This window comes from Nyctereutes procyonoides, unplaced genomic scaffold (assembly GCF_905146905.1).
Source record: "Nyctereutes procyonoides isolate TBG_1078 unplaced genomic scaffold, NYPRO_anot_genome, whole genome shotgun sequence".
Classification (NCBI taxonomy): Eukaryota; Metazoa; Chordata; class Mammalia; order Carnivora; family Canidae; genus Nyctereutes; species Nyctereutes procyonoides.
In genome coordinates this window covers 1,652,259-1,673,588 of record NW_026575128.1, presented here as the reverse complement: position 1 = coordinate 1,673,588, position 21,330 = coordinate 1,652,259, and the positions used below count along the sequence as shown (strand labels likewise).

Sequence of the window (21,330 nt, the reverse complement as noted above, 5' to 3'; positions counted from 1 at the left end):
CAGGCCTTTTTTCTTAGTTCGTCTTCCCTTCCCTTCACTAGGATTTCAGTGCTGGCTCCCCCAGGAGCCCAGGAAGTCACCTTGCTGTGCTGCCCCCCCACTTTGTCAGACGAGCGAGTGTGTGATAGTCTCACCTCCTTCACGGGGTGCACTGGGAGGAGGAAATGCACACCTGGCACAGAGAAATGGCTCAAGTAACTATGGCCACTCCGTACGTTCAAGAAGAAATCTATCCTATTCTGGGACGCAGCAGCCATGCAGGCCGGTCCAGCGGCACTGGCTGTGGTCAGTCTAAACATGCATCTGCCATCGTGGCCAGGCTGCTGCCGGCTGGTGCAAGAGCATCTGGCAGGTGGCAGGTCCTGGTCTCTGAGGGGCGGGGTGGGGGGAGGACTAAGGTGGCCTTAGATTGCAGAGCAGTGTCCTGGCCCAGCTGCTCCTGTCCAGAGGACGTGCTCCCCTTGCAGAGCTCCTGCTGCTCCCAGCCAGCGCGGAGTAGGGCTCTGCAGCACCTCCCGGTCTGGCTTCTGGCGGGGGCAGCCCCAAGCATCTGGGCAACTTTTAACCTGACAGCAGTCTAGTTTGGGCACCCCTGAAAATGGGCGGCAATCAGGACTCTTGAGAGAGCCCTGCTAACGTCTGGCCCACCGATCAGGCTCCTGAGGATTTGGGTCCTGCCGGCCCCTCTCTGGGCTCATCACCCAGCACTTCCCTCGGACACACCAGCACCCATTCCACCGCCAACCAAGAGAGCTAGACACACGAGCTGACTCGGACGGCGGGTGCAGCCGGGCTTCCAAACTCCACCAGGCCCAGCAGCCCTGGGGCTGGAGAGCCTAAGCCTTCATGCTTCCACATAGCTCAGCAGGCAGCCGTGAGATGCATGAAGTGGACAACAGTGGGTCAAAAACCATGGGGTGGAACTGGGGTTGGCAGGTGAAGGGTGGGCCAAAGGACCAAGGGGCCAAGGTCTCCTGGCAGCTGGGAGCACAGGGGAAGGCAGGAGGGATGTGGGGGTGAATATGCAAAACACACAGCGCCCAGGCTTTGCCTTAGACCTATTTCAGACCCAGCAGGTCACCGGGCCTCACCCCTCATTTACATATGGGGAAATCCAGGCCCAGAGGGGGCAAGGGCTTCCTCTCCAAGATCACCAGGGAGTAGTGGCTGAGTCAGGACTCAGGTTTACAACTCTTGCGTTATTACACTGCCAGCATAAAAATGATGTTATATGCCAAGAAGCAGGAAATGGTCTGGGTTTGGATCCCAGCATTATTACCCTTCTTTGCTTTTTCTCTCCTTCAGTTTTCTCATCTGTAAAATGGGGGTAAGAGCAATAAAAGCCACTTCCTGAAGCTGTTAGGAGGATCGTGAGGGTCTGACACCTAGTTAGGCCCCAGTAACACTTAGCAAGTATCTCAAGTGCCCCAGCACCGTTGCAAGCATCTCACAGTTGACGGTCAGAGGGGTAGTACTACCGGTGAGGGAGTCAAGACAGCCCTCCTAAACAGCCTCTTTAGGGATGAGGACGCAGAGGCCCAGAGTGGCCTGCCCTAGGCTCCCAGGGCAGGGCTGATGGGAGCCAAGGGGCTCCTGCCTGAACAGGGTGCTCCAGGCCCCCCACAGCTGGGCTCCTGCCTTGCCGGGGCGGCCCATTCCCCACGCCCCTCAAGGCGCTGCTGGTCCACTGCTGGGATCACCGCCCAGGTCCACCCACCAAGGGACTGAGGAGACGCAGAAGGAAGCCTGCGACGGCGCCGAGGGGGCTGGACACACGGTGGCGCTGCTGCCCAACCTCCTCAACCTCCTCGCTGCCGCAGGGGCCTGGCCACCGGGAGGCAGTCGTTCCCAGGCCAGGCGTGTCCCCAGCGCCACTTGGTGTCTAGCAGACTCGCTCCTCCTCCCTGAATCTTCCTCATCATCACGGGAAGTGGCAATTCCGTCCTTCCAGTGTCTTAGGCCATAAACCTGGGCCTCATCCTTGGCTCCTTTTTTCCCTCACGCCATCATCTATCCTTATCACCACCCCCACCCCGCCCCGTGTGGTAGCCAAACCTGTGGGCTCCAGCTACAGAACGTTCCCAGGGCCCTACGGCTTCTCCCCACCTCCACCCCATCTGGGCCAACATGCCCTGGGCCTGATAACTGCCTCCGGCTGCACCCCTTCTCCACTGTCCTGCACCCCTTCTCCACCGTCCTCCGCACACAGTCACTGAGAGTTGCGGGACATCACTCCAGGGCCCTGCCAAGCCCACCCCTTGACCTTCATGGCTTCTGTTCCCTGAGCTCATCTCCCCCCACTCTGGTCCTCGGGAGCTCTGTACCTTCTGCTCCCTCTGCAGGGAGAGCCCTTCTCCAGACCCCATCTGGCTTCCCGGCTTTCCCTTCCCATTCTCTGCTCACACCTCGCAGACTGAACCTCCGCCCCTACCCTATCCCACATTTGTTCATTGCCCTGCTCCCTTGCAGGATGTAAGCTTCCAGGGGACAGGAACTATGTTTTATTCACTGTGGAATCTCCAGCATCTAGAAGAGGGCCTGGAATAGGGCTGGTGCTCAGTAATTATTTCTAGAAGAAATGCACCACTCATCTCCGCAGACGAGGTGGGTATGGTTATCCTTTTATGTTTCATTGGGAAAAAGAGATTGAGAGAGGGGCAGGGAGCAGCCCAGGGTCCCTCAGCAGGTCCTCAGTGTGGGGTGAGCCACCTCTTGACTCTGACCCAGGGAGGGCTCTGGGCTCGGGTTCGGGCTCCAGGTGCCACAGGTCCAGCCCACCAGGCACCGGGGTGGTGTGTGGCCAGCATTTCTGTGTGACCTTGAGCAACTGCCTTTACCTGTCTGAGCTTTACTTTCCTCAACTTAAAATGGGCAACACAAGTTTCTGGCCCTAGTTATGAGGACGTGGTGAGACAACGAGTGTGAATGGCCTAAGGGACACTAACCCCACATTCTCATCTTGGGGGAACAGCCCCAACTTCTTTGTGTTGAGTGCAGTAAAGGGGATTTATTCCACCTAAAAGGAAATGTGTTTTAATTCTTTTGTAAGACTGCAAATAGATCCTGAAATCAGAAAAACGCAGACGCACACACACACATACACCTTTCTTTGTCACACTCTAAATCCTGATTCTGATTTTAGGAATCTGGTCAAAGGGTTGCTGGGTACAAGGGGAATGCCTCTGGCTGCCCTGACCTCCCTTTGCTGGGGTGGCTGGCTGGATGGGGGGGACACTGCCTATGCACCTGCCAGAGTCCCTCTGGCCTCCTCCCTGGATGCTGCAGCTGGCCGGGGCCTTTGACTCACCTTCTGCTCTGCTGGGCTGTCTCAGGAGTAGGCTCTCATGCGCCTTTTGCTGATGGAGGGCTTTGGCCAGGGTGCGGTGCTGGGATGTGGGATGAGATCGGCAGGTGGCAAGGGGCTGTCAGGTCTGACTCTGGCTCTCTTGAAAGCCTCCCAAATTCTAAAAAGTGTCATGCTCCTGCCCAGAGTATGTAGGTGTGAGAGTGTGGGTGTGGAGTGTGTAAGAGAACATCCCTCGCAGCATCACCATGAGGATTTAGGAGACAACTCACAGCGTGTGTTTAGAACACGCCTGACCCGTAGTGGGTGATCAGTCAATGTTGACTCCAATTACTCCTGTGTTAGTTTATTCAGCACAGATTCACTGAGCACCTGCAAGGTGCCAGGCACCCCACCTCCCTGGTAGACGGTAATGCGAACTCTCTGGCTGCACAGCACGTACTGTAAGTGTATGGAGGGGAGGGGGCCATCTCTCTGTGAATTTAACCTTTATCTCCCAGTAGGTGGGAGAACTGGCAGGAAGGGCTTGGGAGGGGGAGAGGAGGTGGGGGGGACACGGAAGGGGAGGCAGGGCGAGGGGGACAGGTGCAGGAGCGGGGCAGAGGAAGAGGGGGAGATGGTGAGGAGGGAAGAGTGGGAGGGGGGCGTTGGCGGTTCCTTACCTTCTTCGGCCTCCAGCTCCTCCAGCACCCCTGTCTCTTGGCACTTTTTGCTGTGAGCCTTCGACTTCATGTGCTTAGTCAGATTCCCTAGAAAGAAACGAGAAGAGACTCAGGCGGGGCCGCAGGGCGGGGGGGCCTGGGCACGCCCGGGGCTCGCAGAGGCAATGGGCTTCGAAGACCAGTCAGGGCCCTGCCAGCTGCTGCTGCTGCAGAGGGGCTGGGCATTCAGGACGGTACTCAGGAGCTGGGGGAGGAGGTTGGGGGGTGGGTGGGGGAGGGCAGAGGGTATAATGAGGAAGTGAGATGCTGGTTAAAAAAACAAACAAAAAAAGAAATTAAAAAGACAACTCATGTGCAATAGGTTTCTCCTGCATTTGATTTAACTCCGGGGCCCAGTTGCCAGGGACGCTCATGGAGCAGGATTTGTGGCCTTCTCAGATGCTGGGATGCCCAGAGGGCTCCTGTTCACCGATGCGGTGGGTGGGTACTGACGATGCCCTTCCAGGTGAGGCCATGTGTGGGGCAGCCCAGTGGGTTTGGGAAGAGGAACCAGGACAAAGTTACTGTTAGAAATGGAGAAGGGGCTGAAGGATTAGGGAAGTCTGCCGGACAGGGAGCTGCGAGCCTTCCTTAGAGAAGTCACGTCCTGGGCCTCAGTATCCCCCAGGTCACCATGCGGTGCAGACACAGGTAGGGTATGCGCAGGGAGGGCTGGGCAAAGGCTCCGCCCACTCCATCCCTGCCCCTGCCCTAAGCGGCCATCCCAGCCCCACGGCTCATGAGTAGGGGCAGCAGGTCTTCGCAATCGGGGGGGAAAAGGTAACGATGCCTTTAGTCTCTCCCATGCGTGCACAGCATGTCCCAGGCCGGGAGCCTCTATGGGCAGGAACACTCTGGGAAGGGGAGGCAGAGACCCCAGCTTGCCCCAGGAGGATGCAGGCCAGGTGCCTCAGGATGCTCCTTCCGGCTCAGCGGCCACCTCCAAGTTGTGATGTTCTCACTGTGGCCCTGCAGGTTGCTACACTTCCACATGATCGTTCACATAATAATCCTCAGTGCCCCGAGTTAGGTGCTCTGTCTCACTGAGCGTGGTCCTCGGCAAGTCTGAGTAGATGGACGGAAGAGGGAAGAATGGACACTTGAGCAGATATATAGAGAGACTGGTGGGTGAATGGATGGATGGATGGACTGATGGGTAGATGGGTAGGGGGGTAAGGGCAAAAATGGGGTGACAGTATAACAGGGAGAATAGGGACAGATGGATGGGACACTGGATGGTTAGATAAGCAGACGGATAGACAGAGGCTGGAGGAGATGGTTAGATGAAAACAGTAAATGGCAGGCTAGTTGGAAAACGGGCTAATACACAGATGGGGAGCTGGAGAGGAGGAGAGAGACAGGGGCGACTGGGGCAGCGGCCGGTTGGGTTGCACATCAACTTGCAGCGGGGCAGACTGGGCAGGTGGATGGAAGGACGGGATGGTGGGAGGACAGATGTGAGAAGAGGAGGAACAGGACGAGAAAATAAATGGAAAGGGAGATGGCCAGGAAGACCACCAGTAGATGGGAGAAATGGATAGATGGGTGGATAGATGATGGGTGGATGGTGGGCAAGTAGGAGAGAGCCCGTGGGTGCACCAAAGGGTGCTTCCCAATCATTCTGAGAATTTTAAGGAATTTGCAGGGTTTTGCTGAGAGGGTGATGGGAACCTTAACCTGGGATTCCCTGAGGTACACAGGTCAAGGGCAGCAGGGGTGGAAGGTGACTTGTTTCTTTCCTCTTCCTTCTCTTTGCTCCTAGTCTGTGACTATATCCTATAACTCAGATTTTCCTATCACCAGACAGAAACCTGGATCTTTTGCTGGCCCAAGGGAAAGCAGAGCCATACCTGAGGCCAGAGGGTCCCCAAAGGTCCCTACCTAATATTGGGGGCTTCTGCCCTCATTGCCATGAGCCAGTAGAGCTTGAGTGGGACGTCAAGGGGTGGGACAGACCGCTGGGGCCTTCCATGGGCCAGACAGATCAACGGTCCCCTGAGGTTCTGGGATCAGCCGACTGTCCCCTGAGCCCCTGACCACAGAGGACTGTGAACACCGCTCATTCTGGCTTTGACATTATTTGTTGTATGTGTCCTGCCAGGAAGGTTTAGGTCCCTTTTCAACCAAGTTAGGTGCCGAGCACACAGTAGGTGCACAATAACCACACATGGGCAACGCTGTCCTCATCGCAGAAGCAAAGCGTTGGAAGGAGCCTCACAGACCCTGTAATCCAAGCGCCACCAGGCCCGGGGTGGCGGGTGTGTGGGGTTCTTGCTTCTGCTCTAACTCTGGGCCCTGGAGCTGGTGATGCCATTAGATCCGATTACTGACTGTCTCAGCTGCTGGGCACGGGCGGGCTCCCGTTGACCAGCACGCTGAACCAGCCAAGGCCCCTTATTAGCACAGAGCCCCATTGAGACCCAGGTTTTGGGGCTCCAGGGGTCTTGCTCGCTCCACGCTTGCCTGCAGAATGCACCCAGGCTGCTCTAGGAGCTCGCTGGCTTCGGGTTTGGGTTTGGCCTCTGCTGCCTGCTAGCTGTGTGCTCTGGGGCGAGTTTCTTAACCTTCTGAGCCCCAATTTCTGCAACTCTGAAGTGATACCTACCTCTCGGGGGCACTGGGAGAAGCTGAGGAGGGAGCGCAGGCGAGTGGCAGCCTGGCAGAGAGCGGATGCTCACCACATTGGGATGTTCCTCCTTCCCCTGCTGGGACCCCACCCTCAGCCCCGTGACCACCACTCGTCACCGAGTGCCGAGACCCTGCCACGCGCCGATGTGCTGGGTGTGGAGGACAGAGGCATGGCTTCCCCTCCGGTGTGGGCTCGGGGGCTCCCAGGAGAAGGCGCCCGTGGGCCCTGGAGGCTGCAGGGGGGCACTCAGGGTGTCTGAGGGGCTCTGCTGGGACAGGCCGGGTGGCTCTCAGGAGGCCAGGCTGGCTGAGCCGCCCTGGGGCCTATGGGGTACCCTCCCTGGCTTGCCCTCCCCGGGCCTCTTCTGTGAATCGAGGGAGGGGGACCAAAGGGCGCAGGCATCTCTTTCGGCTCAGAAGCCACTTCTCTGGCAAGGGACAGAGGCTCGGAGGCCTGCGGGGCAGCCGGCAGCTTCTCACAGCCTTGCCGGCCCCCACCCGAAGCCCCACAGTCCTGGGATGCAGGAGGAAAGGCAGGCGGATGGAAGAGGAGGAGTGTCTGGAGGAGAGGTGGGGCCTCTGCTGAGAGCACCGGCCCAGGACTCTGCCTCGGTTTCCCCGGCCAGCCGCCCTCTTCCCGCCCGCCCCTGCAGGCCCTGCCACCTGAGGCCTGCCCGCTGCTCTCGTCGCTGACCCCGCGGCAACCAGTGCAGGGGCCCCTACGCGGCACAGCCACCCCGCTGGCCTCTGGGGACCATCTGGGAAGAGGAAAGAGGACCCCCCAGACCGCTCGCCACAGGGCCGTCCTGGCGGCCTTCCCTGCAAGGCCCCCGAGATGCCTCGGCTAGCGCCCCGGGGCCCCAGCTGTGCCACAATGTCTAACACGGAGACGGAGACACAGACGAGCAGACAGAGACGGACAGGAAGGGCTCCCCGGGCCTGGGCGCAGTCAGGGGGTGCAGATGGAGGGTCCTGAGGACCGCCAGGCCCAGCCTGAGCCCCAGCGGGAGAGGGCAGGGCAGGGATGAGGAGGCGCCGGAGGTTCCTGAGGGACGGCTGAAGGCCCACCCCTCCGGGAAGACGCGGGCACCCCGAGAAACAGGAGCCTCAGTGTCCCGCTGCTTCCCTCATGCCCAGCGTGCAAGCCTCTTCTGCTGCCACTTGCTGCCACCCACCCCCGACCGGCCCCTCTCCGCAGTCACAAAGGTCCAGGTTCCATCATTTCAGATTCGCTCACTGCTTCGGCTTTGAAGATGTTGTCTTCTGGAAGCTTCTATGAGCTTTTGAAGGGAGCTCAGCACGCTCCTTGATCACTGGCTGGGAACAGGCTGCTGGGCCTGGCCTCGGGGCAGGGTGGGCAGGCCTGCACAGCCGGGACTCAGTCCCTCTGCTCCCGTAATGCCCTCTGGGCACCCCCCCGGGGCTCCATGCGGGCTCAGAGACACCCCAGAGGCACTGCGGGCAGGCCTGGCGTGGCTTCCATGAAACAATGACAAGAGCTCTGGAAACGAGGCGTTCCTTCCTGGGACCAGGCCCTTTCTCGCCAGAAAGACAAGGGGAACTGAATAGGGCCCCCTCTTTGGAGAGGATGCTCTGGCTGGGAACTTAGCCAGATGGGTTTTTCTAGTCTCCCCAAGATGGTTCTCTGTGTGCCGGGCACGGGTGTGCTCCAGATGGCCCTGGGCTGGGACGTACTCTCAGGACTGGGCTCCTCACGCTGAGAGCAGAACGGGGTGGTATCCTGATGCCGCCTGGAAACAGGGACAGCGGTTGTGACCCGCTCTGGAGGCCCCCCGATCGGCCACCTGATTTAGCCAGTCCTTCCAGGGAAAGGGAGATCTGCTCACAGCGAGGGAGGTGATGGGGGAGATGCCCTGATGGATGGAGGGGTCCTGGGTTCTAGGTACAGCTCGAGCACTAACAGTCACTTGGCTTTGGGGGACCCACTTTCTTTACCTTCAAGGATGTTGGACAAGAGGTTTTTTCTTTTTCTCTCTCTCTCTTTTTTTTTTTTTTTTACTCTGTTATTTAAGACATAAGTCAATCATTCCCATCTCTCTTCTTCCATAAAGTTCCGCTGGCCAGAGGGAGTGGGGTTGTAGGGGACAGAGTAGGGACGGGGCCCACATCTGGGGCCAAGGCAGAGCCCTGGGGCTGGATGCACCTGTGACACAGGGGGCTGAGCTCCAGGCCTGTCTGTCCTCTTTGGGGATCCTCCAGAACACTGTTTATGAGATGCCAAGAGAGAAGAAGCGCCTCTATGCTACCCAAAACCTAGGTGGGAAAGGACCAGCGAGAACGATGGCCAGAGGACAGAGGAGGGCAGGGGTCGGTGAACGGGGTTAGGACGGCCGAGATGGAACTTGGTCAGACAGGGGCCGGAAGCCCAGGGGACATGGTAAACTGCCCCCCAGACCCGGTACAGAGAGCACGGAGGTGGGGTGGGGGGGCAAGAGGAGGAGAAAGTGAGGAAGGCTGGCGAACTCCACAGGGTTCGGCCCAGCCTCTCTGGCTGGGAGCAGCTTCCCCACCAGAAGGAAGGTCAACAAGAGGCAAAACCGAACCTGCTCTCAGGCTCTGTCCGCGGAAACAGCACATGGCCCCAGCGGGGTCCAGCGTGGAGGCCCCCCACTTGCTCAAAGGAGAAGGCGGGACCCTCACGTCCAAACCCTGACCGAAGAACCTGCAGAGCACAAGAGGCTGAAGCTGTCAGGGGCGCTGAGAGCCCCGAGCCTTCCTCTGCTTCACCTCCGTCCCCCTGTCCCTCCGCTCAGCTACCAGGAAGCAATGCGCGAGTGCCCACGTCCTCCCCACCCGGCCTGCAGGAGCAGTCCACGCAGTGTGCAGGGAGCAGCGTGCTCCAAGTCTCACGGACTCGGCCCCACTTGCTCACACGGGGGGCCTGCAGCAGGCCAGGCCACGCCAGCCCCTACCGGCTGCCCTTCCTCCTCGCTCAGGTGGCCGCCAGAGCCTGTGCTGCCCCTGCCTTGGGGCCGGACTGTCGGGGCTGCCAGCCTGGGCAGGGCGGGGGGCAAGCGGGCTGTGCCGAGAGCTGCAGAGGAGCCGGGTGGGCAGGAACATGGTCTGAGTGGTGAGGCGGGTGGAGGCAGGGCGAGTCTGCCATGAGGAGTGACCATGCGAGTGTGCCGAGTGGCTCGGAGTGGAATGGATTTCCAAACGCAAGAGTGGTGGTGACAGGTGCGGATGCTGGAGCTCACCAGATCAGTGGGCAAGGGGCCGAGGAGACATGCAGAAGGACGGGGTGGAGGAGAGAAAAATCAAAACTGGGAACGGTGTGCAAGAGCGCCTCCGGGCGGCGGGGCAGGCGCGCAGGTGGAGGAGCTGTGTGGGATCCAAGAGGACAGGCTGGGCAGCCAGGGGGTGCCACTGCCCAGTCTGGAGGCGCTGCTCTGCCACTGGGGAGCCCAGGCCGTGGGGGTGGCCCAGGCCCCAGGCGGAGAGGTCCGGGCCCCTGCGCTCTGTGCTAGGGCTCCCAGAGGGGAGCTCCCTACGGTGGGCAGGGGCAGCGCCCCAGCTGACTGTCTCTTACCTTTGGTTTTAAAAGCAAAGTGACAGTGCTTGCACACATAGGGCCGGACGTCAGTGTGGGTGCGGATGTGTTTCTTCAGCATGCTGGGCTTCTTGCAGCGAATTCCACACTCCTCACAAACATATTTCCCTCGGCCGCGGCCTCGCACATATACATACTCTTCGTTTGATTTGTACCTATGAGCAACAGGCGTCATGGTAAAGGAAAAAAAGGAGGAGAAGAGGCTGGTTCCCACCTCAGAAGATGCACAGGCTTCCTGGCCGCATCCAGCCCTTGGTGTGTTGGGCGAGGAGGACGCGACCCAGAGAGAACCACGTGGGGCAGGGGTGGGGGAGTCGCCCTGGGGATCCACCAGGGACCCCTTGCACCTGCCCTGCCCTCGACCAGGCACGGCTGCCCCCTCTCTTCCATCCGGCCGCAGCAGACCCCGCGCCTCCTGCCGGGAAGTGAAGCCATGCAGGGCCTGGGCTCCAGAGCCAGCCTGTCCCCACACAGGACAGCCACGCTGGGCCACCAGAGCAGCAACGCGAGTGAGAGAAGGGAATGACCACGCTCTAGCGGCTACCATTTGCCAGATGCTCACTCTGCGCCGGGCACTTTACACAAATTAAATTATGATTCTGAGCACGAGTCCTTAAGAGCCAGCCTGAGGCTCAAACTCCCGCAGCCAGAAAGATCTAGAACTAAGATCCATCCGAACCTGCCTGCTCCAAAGCCTGTCCACCTCCCGGGAAGGGTAACGATCGCTAAAACGGTCGGCTAGGAAGCCACCTGGACACTGCTGGGGGAGGTCTGAGGTACAGCCATCATTTCCCTGTTCTCAGAGTCAGAAACCAGGAGCCCTGTGCTCTCTCCCCGACTGCATCTCCGGATGAGCCGTGAAGCCCTGGGGACCCAGGTTCTAGCCACCTTGCTCCCAGGGATCACCTGGGCTCAGAGCACCAGGGCCAAGACCTTTCCTAGGGTAGCCAGCCCACCTGCCGGGCATCAGGGCCACCAATGCTCTTGGACCCGAACCAGAAGGCTGTGATTTCCACCTAGAAGGAAGCCCACGAGCCTCACTCCATACGATCCTTATCAAAATGCCTTGTTGGCCTAATGCCATAGATGCGCACGTCTCCCCCCTGAAAAGTCTATGATGGGGCCAGGGAGGGGTTCCTGGTATGGTTCCAGGGGAAGTGCCTTCTGACTCACGAGGCCAGGGGCATCTGAGGGCACGGGTGCCTCAGGGGCGGTGTGGCCTCTCGGCCAGCTGAGCGTGCCCCCAACACCCAGCAGGAGGCCTGCCTGTACCCCACACTCATGCTGTACAACATGTCCCAGCCCAGGTGCCTGGCACTCAAACTCGGAGCAGGTGCAGAGGGGCAGGGAGGTGGCTGGGAGCAGGTGGGACAGCAGCTGGGGCTCAGTCCTACTCTGCATGGCCATCAGCTTATGGCTGAGAGGATGTCACAGGATGACTTGAAAGAGGGGACTCTAAGAGAGGGGGCCAGCTGGTGGTGACAGAGTGATCACATCACACACTCACACACACACCACCTCCCCACTCTTACACTCAAGCACACACTCACACCCGTATACACACACTCATACACGCACGTTCTCTCACACATGGGGCTGCTGTCCACAAGTCCCTACGGGTCCTGGTTTTTGTCACCTCAGTTTTGGCCTCGTGTTGTCTAAAACCACCTTTCTTCTCCTTAAGAGGCCCCGACCGGCCAGTTGCAGGCACCCTGTTCTCAGGTTAGGAGCCAACTTCCACCTGAACCGGGGCAAAGTGACATCTTGTGTTCAAGGGGAGGAAGTGAAGGCTGTGGGGCTGGTAGGAAGAAGTGACTCTTGTCGCGCTTATGAAGAGCACCCTATGGGCAAACTGGGGATGTCTGTCTCCCGGTGACAGGAGTTCACCCTCATGCAGCGGGACTCCTGGACCCAAACCAGCGACCCACACCCGGATGTTAATTCCTGTGTCCCTCTGTGGCCCCCAGGACCCACTCTGAGATGGAGCACCCTTTTCCCAGCCAGAGAAGAAAGAAGCGAGAATGCCTTGGTCTCTTCTTTGCACAAGGCTCGGCCTCCACCTGGACAGGGGCCTCCACTCGGCCCTGCTCGGCGGGTCCGTTGACACTCCCTCCCCTCCAACTTCCAATGACAAAGGTATCCCTCAGCATTCCTTCCCCTTCCCTCCACCCCGCTGGGGTGGCCACTGCGAGCGAGGCCCACCGCCACTCTGACCGCCCCTGTATTTGGGCTCCACCCTATGCTCAAGCCAACTCAGAGTCAGGTGCTAGAGTCGGTCTCCTGGGGCTGCTCTCAGATCCCTCATTTCCTCCTCCATAGCAAGCTCAGATGACAAGTGGTCTTCCCAGGCTCACACTTATGTGCAGAAAACACAGAAAAAACATTTGAACCTTCAAGGGTTGTGCCTTGAGTTGGGTGTCTTGACCATGGAAGGTGTGTGGAACCTGCCAGGGAGCACAAGGCTTGGGAGGGCGGTGAGAGATGGAGGCAGGATACTCCAGGCAGGGACCAGGAGCAAAGGCAAGAGGTGTTAAGAGGCTGGACGGATTTGGTGGGTGAAAGCAGATGAGGTGGGATGGGCAGCTCGGACTGGATCACCATCCCCATCAGCCTTCGATGCGTGCTAAGAAGTTTAGACTTGGTCAAAGTTGTCCTAAAGATAAAGTCTCAGAGAGAAGATGCTTCCCTGGCACCATGGGGGAATGGTCTGGAGGATGAGAGACCTGGGGTCCCTGCCAGAGGTGCGTGTTCTAGGACAGGCGGTCGTCTGGACGGGGCGGGGGTCACAAGGAGGCAGAAACAAAGACCAACGTTTTCAAGTTGGCTGGCTCAAGCGATTCCATCTGTGGGCTTGGAGGGAAGCGATGCAGGCCCCTAGGGCTTTGCTGAGTGTGAGATGCCTGAGAGGAAGCCGTGAAGAGATGCCCAGGACACGGCCAGAAGTCCTCGGGACTCACGATGGGACAGGCGGATTTGTGAGGAGGAAGGCGACCGCCCAGGAGAGGATTGAAAACAAGAAGGGGGCAGTGTGAGGGTGACCAGAAAGCCGGCCCCAACACCTACCCCTGAGCAGCGACTTCCTGGGAGCTCAGGAGGTTTGGAAGCAGAGAGAACGGGGCTGGGGTGGGCAGCAGCCAGCTGGTCCCACGTCATGGAGGACGCTGGCTCCTGGGGGGCCCCAGGACTTGAAGAGAGAGCAGTCCTGGTGGAGCAGCCCAGAGCCTGTGAGTCCTTTGCCCCTTGAAGGCCGAGACTGGGATTCATACAGCTCGACGGCTTTGTGGTCCCCAAAGGGCCCAGCCCAAGGACAGGCATGGGCCAGCCGTCCAGTGTGGGCTGGGTCGTCCTCCTGCGTGGGGCCATCCCCCCCACACCGGCTCAGGATCAGCCTCTCCTTCCCCAGCAGCTCCACAGCCTCTGCCTTCTGAAACATTCCGCCATCACGGGCCACACGCTCAGTTCAAGCTTGTCACCAGTCAACCAGCCAACCTCAAAGGCTCGCTGGACCCCAACCCACTCCAGCTCCTGCTCACTCTGCTTCCTTTCTCAGCCCAAGCCAGGAAAGGGCAGCCCACACCTGCTGTCCATGCCTCCTTACCACCCCCACTCCTGAGCCCCTCAACTCAGCTTCCCTGGCCATCTGTCCTTGCCAAGGTCACACGTTGCTAAATCCAAAGGACGGCTGTCTTTTCCTGTCTGCCCTCTAGCCCACCTTCCAGGGGCTCTTGCTTGGCTTGGTGACCCTTCTCTGCAGGCTCCTTCCTTGCCCCTGTCCCATGCTGTCAGTCCCCAGGCCCCAGCCTGTGCTCTCCTCCCCTCACCCCTCCCAGTCCTGACCTTCCACCTGGATGCCAATGGGTCTCCTATTCTCTCCAGGTCTGACCTCCCTGCTGAACCTCCAAATGCCCCCTCGGTACCCCTCCTGGTGGTTCTCAGGCACCTCACAGCCCGCACGCCCAGAACCACGTTTCCGGTCCCCCCTACAGTACCACATCCCCCTGGGTACCCGTCTCCATAAATGGAACACGCCGGGGCTTCCTCCTAGTGCCTCCACTGCCGTCCCTCTCCGTGCTCAGCCCGTCGCCATGGCCTGTCCATGCTGTCCCCCCACCACCCAAGTGTGGCCAAGGAGGCAGCCGGGGCCACCATCCTCCCTGTAGCCTTTCTTCACAGAACAGCCAGAGGGAGCGATCCCTACCACATGCAGCCAGGCTGCTCCTCCCAGCCTGGGGGCAATGCTCCCTCACCCCCTGCAGGATAAGGCCCTGTCTCTGCACTCGGGGGACAGGATGGCACAGAGGCCAAGGACCCCACCCGGCCCAGCGACCTCTCCAGGGCCTCACCCCCTGTGCCAAACATCCCTGGGGGCCTCAGAGTTCCTTCCTCCAGCCTTCCAGCCTCCCCAGCACCACCCCCCTCCCCCTGACCAGCTCCTCTGCTCCTTCAGGGCTTCGCTGCAAGGTCCCTTCCCTTGGATCCCTGAGCCCACCGAGCCTGGGGTCCCACGTGCTCCCCTTCACAGCACTAAGTTGTATGTGCGGTGACAGTCTTCTCAACCAGCGGAGTCCCCATTATCTCCACGAAGGAGGGGCCAGGTGGGCCTCAGCTGTTGGTATATCCCCAGGGCCTAGCACAGTGCCTGCCACCCAGCAAGCGCTCACGCTCCTCGGCTGCACAGAGACAAACCGAGGCCTTCTTTCCGGGTCTGCTATAATCTGACTCTCGGCCTGGACATCCCAACATGACGCTGTGGCCTCCCCCTGGGCATGGCACAGAGCCAGGCCCTCCTAGCCAGGAGGGACTGGCCGGCCGAACGCTCCCCACTCCCTGGTAGGAACTATTTGGCTCGTAGGTCAGCATGAGACCTGGGGCCCAGTTCTGGCTCCTGCTTGACCTTGCTCGGTGACCTTGGGTAAGTGACTTCCTGTCCCTTGCAAACAGTTGTTGCCCCGAGGCACAGCAAGCACCATCACATGCCTGACCTCCACCGGTCTGCCCATCCCCCTTTTACCACCATCCTCATTTTACAGAAAAGAGAACTAAGGCCCGAGGAGTTTGAGTGACGTGGCCAAGACCAGCCAGGCAGCGATCTTTCCACCCAGCTTCCCATCCCTGCACAGACTTGCTGCACAAATACTTTCAGATGATGTGGACCAAGGTTTCCTTAGCACTTTCCTTCTCCAGGATTCCCAGGGGCCTGTAACACTGCAGACAAACAAGAACAGCATCATTCTCCACCCAGCCCTTCCTGAAAGGGCCGCCAGCTCTGGGTGGGACCCGCAGGTGTTGACAGCTACAGAAAAATGCCCTGCAGAAAGCCAGAGCAGGAAACCAGAAAACCATGGTGGGGCCCCTAGGGGCACAGTGCTGCCTCCCAGGTCTGCTGGCTCCTCCCTATCCCCCCCAGGCTACTCTCCCCGGGGGAGAAGTGACCGACCCCCTCTCAGTTCTGAGGCCACAAGACAGTCCCCACTGGCAGGCTGGGGTGCTGCTGACTCACACTCCCAGAACAGGGAGCCATTGCTCTGAGCCCCATCACCTGCCTGCCTTCTGCTGCCCTGACAAGCCAGAGGTGTCAGCCAGTCTGGGAAATGTTTAGTTTTGTTCTTAAAGAAAAAATAGAAAAAATGTTTCTGTGGATTCCGGAATGTCTTAGAGGGACCTTGAGACCCGGCAGCCCGACGACCCGAGGCCCAGACTCAGGTTGGCCATGCAGCAAGGGGGCAGGCTGGTCTGACCCTGGCCGCAGCTCCAGGGGTCCCAGCCCCCTGCCTGGATGCGGCTTTCGGTTCTGCGGCCTCAGGTGGAGCCAAGAGCAAGGCTGCCAGGAGGGGTGCGGAGCCCCCAGAATCCTCCAGGTCTGTTTTTTTTTTTTCTAAGATTTTATTTATTTATTCATGAGAGACAGAGAGAGAGACAGAGAGAGAGAAAGAGAGAGGCAGAGACCCAGGCAGAGGGAGAAGCAGGCTCCATGCACCGGGAGCCCGACGTGGGACTCGATCCCGGGTCTCCAGGATCCCACCCTGGGCTGAAGGCAGGCACGAAACCGCTGAGCCACCTGGGCTGCCCTGTTTTTGTTCTTATGCTGCAGCAGTTAAGATTCGAGGACTCAAAGGAAAAGAGGAAGAGTCTCAAGCAACCCCTTCCTCGATCGAGGGGGTCTTCTAATACTCCCCTGATACAGAAGAAAACCGAAACAGAGAGGTCGGCTGGCTCGCCAACGTTACAAGACAACTACGAAGTGGTGAAGCAGAACCCGGAGCCCGGTCCTGACCCCAGGGGTCCCACATCTGACATCAGCCGCTTCTCCTCCAGTCCTGCAACCCGGGGATGCCGAGCCGCCGGACGGTGAGCAATCAGCACGTGACACCTTGGGTTGTGGTTCTAGACTCTTCAGAGGCCTCTCTGAAGCCCACAGCTTCCACCAAACACGGTGGAACATGGTGTGCACGGCGCCCCCCGCTCCGCTCCAGACGCCGGAAGAGGGAAGGGGTCGAGAATAGATGGCATTTCAGTCATGGTGATGGGGGACTTGTCCTTGGCTCCACGTCTGACAAAGATTCAGCAGTGAAGCTGCTCTGTGAAGTAGTGAGCTCCCTGTCACTGGCACTGTGACACCCTCAGAGGCCAGAGGAGCAGGCTGGGAGAGCCTGCAGCAGGAGGAAATTCCTGGTCCCCGCACAGGGACAGAAGGGGGATGGCTGGCCCACTCCTGTGACAGTGCTGTAAAATGGACACATTTATCCATTAAGTGGTTCAGATTTAGTCCCACAAAAAGAAATAGATATACCCATTCCTGGCTAAACGGAGGCCCAGGGTGCTCTATGGGGAGGGTGCCAACACGACGCAAGTGGAAGAGGCATGGGGGGGGCACTGAGGTAGGCGGGGAGGACACAGTCCCTCTCTAAAGGGACAGTGGCTACACCTTTCCAGCCCGTGTTGCATGATGTCAGATCTTCCAGGTTTTCAAGAAAACCACAAATACAGATTTTCAAAAAACTGACAATATTAGTCTACTCTTCCATAGCCCTTCCTGGGTGCTGAGCACCATTTTTATTTTTATTTTTATTAGTATTTTTTTTTATGGAGTTCAATTTGCCAACATACAGCATAACACCTGGTACTCATCCTGTCAGGTGCCCCCCTCAGACCGAGCACTATTTTAAATGCTTCCTACGCATTCCCTCATTTAAACCTCATGGCAGGGGCTCTCTAATCATCCTTATTTACACATGAGAAAATAGAGTCCCAGAGAGGTTGAGTAACCTGCTCAAGGCCACACAGCCAGTAAGTCAACAGAGCCAGAATTTGATCCCAGGCCACATGTTATAAAGTTCAGGTGCTTAGAGGCCAAGCCGTTCTGACTAACACTTGAAATCCCTGTTTTAAAAGACACACTTCAAGGCAAATAAAATAGGAGAGGCAGATCCAGCCCAGAGCTAAACTTCTGGCTCAAAGGAACTTCCCCAAGGTCATGAAGCCAGTAGGGGCCTGTCTGACCTTCAAGCCCATGACTTTTCTCTCCACCAAGCTGCATTTTTCTCTTTAATGAGGGGGTAAACTCTGTGGCCTCCCAGTTACCTCCTTAATCAGAGCTCCTATGAGGCTATTCTGCAGATATGTTACTGACTTTTCCCTATACTATTAATATTTTATCATTAAATTCTCAGCAATCCTCCAAATTTGCATATAATCATGCCAAGCAAGAGGAAGATGTGATCGGAGAGGCACACACTGTCGCTCTGAGTTCCACTTTTGCAGGAAGCCTGTGTCCCTGGAAGTGAGGTTAGAGCCAGTTCCCAGAGGTCACAGTTCCCTGGAAGGTCCAGCCACAACGAGCCCATCATCTTGTCCGCAGCGGGCCATTGCTCTCCCAGTGAAACCCAAAGGGAAAGGATGTGGGAAGAGGGGCAAGTGCCAGGTGGCACAGCCTACTGAGCTGTGTATCTGTTACAAATGCTCAGCTGCCAAGAGGTAGGGGACACACCCTTCGGTGAAAAATAAACAAGGGAGGCTGAGCTGTGGGCCATGGGATGGGGCTAGTGGGGGGGGGGCATTCCTACAGGGTTCTGGGTACATCCTAGATTGTCCTTTTGCAGGGTTCTGCAGAGAGGACATGACATCACAACATCTGGGGTGGGGGGCACTTAGTGCGAGGTCCAGGGACAGGCCTGCTGGGCCAGGAATTCCACAGCACGTCTGTAATACAAGCGCAGGTGCAGAGCCCACCTGCGGGGTGTCTATTTTAAGCAGTACTCCGTGTATTTACTCAACAATACCTGAGCCTGGTATTGATGGCCTGGTCTGAGCCCGAGGCTGGGCCAGGACCAGAAATACAAAGCTAAATAAGACTTTGTCCTTGGTCTCAAGTGTGAATAACAGGTACTTACAAGATCATAAAATAAAGACAAACAGCAACCCAGACAATGCGTAAAGTGCTATGGATGATCAGAGGAGGACCAGCGGGGTGGGTCTTAGGTGGTTTTCTCAGACGAAACGCTTTTCATCTGCTGACTATACGGAGTACAAGCCAGGGCAGAGGCAAGAGGAAAGAAGATGCAGATTCCAGAGGCAGGAGGGAAACAGGTCAAAGACCCTTCTTTTCCACCTTCTAGAAGGACGCGCACCACTAGAGCAAGTCCTTGTCCATTTTGCCGGCTTGCATTTGTGCCTTTGGGCCGTTGCCCTGGTTTTGCCGGAATGATTTTCCATTTTAGGGGCACATCAGCAGACAGCACCAGGTGCCCAGGAGACAGCAGCAGCTCCGGGCACTGACTGGGCACACCTCTAAGAACAGGAGGTGCCTTTTATTCTAAGGACATCGGTACCATTAGTGGAGATGCTGTGGAGTGAACCACCAAGCGCAGACACCCAGAACCACGGAGGAGGCACCACGCCTGGGCTGATGCCAGCTGGGGTCAAAAGAATGCAGCCAAAGGCCCTGTTTCCGACCAGACAGGGAGATTAGGGAGAGAGGCAGGAAGCCAGAAGCCGGGCCTCTCGCGTTCAGAGAAGTGAAACTGCCAAAGAGGCGCGCACTCCCTAGACGTGCACATTATGTGGAGCTGCTCCAGCTTTCAGCAGGCCCTGACCCGCAGGGTTCTAGAACAATGGCTTTCAAACCATGCCCGGGACTCCGGAGGTGGGGAGGCTGAGGAGCAGTGGGGTTCTGCATCCCCTCCTCCCCCACCACATCGGGCTGTTTTTCAGAGTAGGCATCTGTGTAAACTGAACCCTGTAGCAAAGGGTTCTGTGAATTTGAAAACAATTGGAACATTACTGTTAAGGAACATCCAAGCTTGGGAGGACCTTAAAACCCCTGACTTCCAGGGAGGAGAGGCCTTGTGCATCTTCTGACGTGGTCATCGTCAGGTGGATCCCATTCTGCACCCTCCCGGGCATGCACACGCCTGGGCACCTGGGGTCTCATGGTTTCTGGGCAGCACCTCCCACCTCTGGGCAGCTCTTCTCTGAAGTTGAAGGGGTCAACCTGTGCTCCCACCTGTGGTCTGAGCTCTGGCTCCTGCCACTCTTCTTCCACGGGTCAGTCTCCTAAAAGGTGGCACTGCACTCAAGACTGCTTCCCTCCAGGCTTATCACTTCCAAGCCCCAGCTACTCCACTCAGGATGGATGCCGGATGCCTCCCTGGACTGTGCCAGGCCCCTCCAGGTTGTCCTTAGTAAGACCAAATGGCTCACGGCACCCAGGGCCCTCTGGTGGGGCTGGACGCAGCCCAACTGAAGCCAGGCTGTGGTCTCTTAGTCTTTCCAGCCTCACTTCCTTGTTCTCCAGACAGGAAGTAGGTCCAGAATGGGGACAGGACCAGATCCTGGAGATTGAATACCTGCCTTATTCTTTACCAAAGAGCACCAGAATAAAGTCAGCCAGGGTCAGAAGGGTAATCTTTTATCACAGAAAAAGAAAGGGCTGTCATTTGTTGAGCGCTCACTCTGTGATAGGCGCCTTTTCCAGGAATTCTGCTGTGGAAGCCACGGCACAATTCTGTATGACCAGTGGCAGGAACTGCGGTGGGAAGGTCGTGTTGAGGCTGGCTTGGAAAGGTCTCAGATGCCAGCACAAAGGCTGGGACTGTGTCTCGCGGGCGTGGGGAGCTGCGTTCTGGAAGCACACGCTGGGGCTGTAGGCTGCTGCAGCTAGGAGGGACACCGACCAAGGCCGTCTTACCGTAGCAGCTGCTGAACTACGTGTATACACTAAGTGTCCCACCAATGCCTGTGAGCCAGCGGCGATGAACTGCCGTGCCACCGTGATCTGTGCAGCGTCAGTGTTTCAGGCAGCGCAGAGATACATATGCATCGAGGTGCAAATAAGATAAAAAGCGGTGATGTGTATTCAAATGTCACCATGACTGCAAGGCCTCATCCTAGTCCTGTCCCTGGTAATAGCTTTCCTAGGGGCAGAGAAGTGCAGCAGTCAAGAGGATCGGGCTTAGGAGCCAGAATTGCCAAGGCCGAAACCAGGCTCTGATCCTAATTAGCTGTGTAACTGTGGGCAGGTTATATAACCTCTCTGTGCCTCAGTTTCTTCATCTGTAAAGCCGAGGTCATGTCCTGTTTCTTGACCTGTAGAGAACTGAGCATAGTTACATGGGTGTATTCCCTGCGGAAGTGCTCGTGGCCTGTGTACTTGTGACTTGGGTTGCTTTTTGTATGTATGATAGGTTTCCATTTAAACATTTCTGAACAATAATATTACGCACTCACAGAGTTACTGTGAGGTGAACTTCGTTAATACAAGTTACATGCTTAGAGCAGCATGTACCAAGGGCTCGGTCAGTACTTGCCCCGTCTCTCTAGCCCTTGGCCTTGATAGCACTCATTACAGTTGAATTTATTCTTCCACAATGGAAGGAAAACCAAAAGGCCCCATTGTCCATAGACTGCGAAGCCTGGAGATGAGAAGCTGCTCACCCAGATGAGAAAGGAAGCCAATGGCTTGGTGCTAGGACGCCAGTAGAACCGTCCATCGGTGACCACACATGGACCAGCTGATAGAGCCATAAGCAGTTATGCCAGACCCCTGCCATCGCCATCTCCTCTTCCTTCCTCGCCATGGCCAGTTTTGCAAAGGAATCCAAAACACGCTGACGGGGATGCTGGTGCCC

General features: G+C 57.8%; 1 protein-coding gene across 2 annotated transcripts in view; it reads right to left on the bottom strand.

Annotated features, from left to right (window-relative positions):
- The window catches only part of HIVEP3 (HIVEP zinc finger 3), a 460,018-nt gene that overhangs the window by 7,093 nt on the left and 431,595 nt on the right, over positions 1-21,330 (bottom strand). For both annotated transcript variants that reach the window (XM_055341678.1, XM_055341679.1), the window contains 2 exons: positions 10,184-10,359; positions 3,967-4,053 (listed from right to left, as the gene is read on the bottom strand). In XM_055341678.1, coding sequence (XP_055197653.1) covers positions 3,967-4,053; positions 10,184-10,359 — 263 coding nt within the window. The remainder of the gene's footprint in view (positions 1-3,966; positions 4,054-10,183; positions 10,360-21,330) is intronic.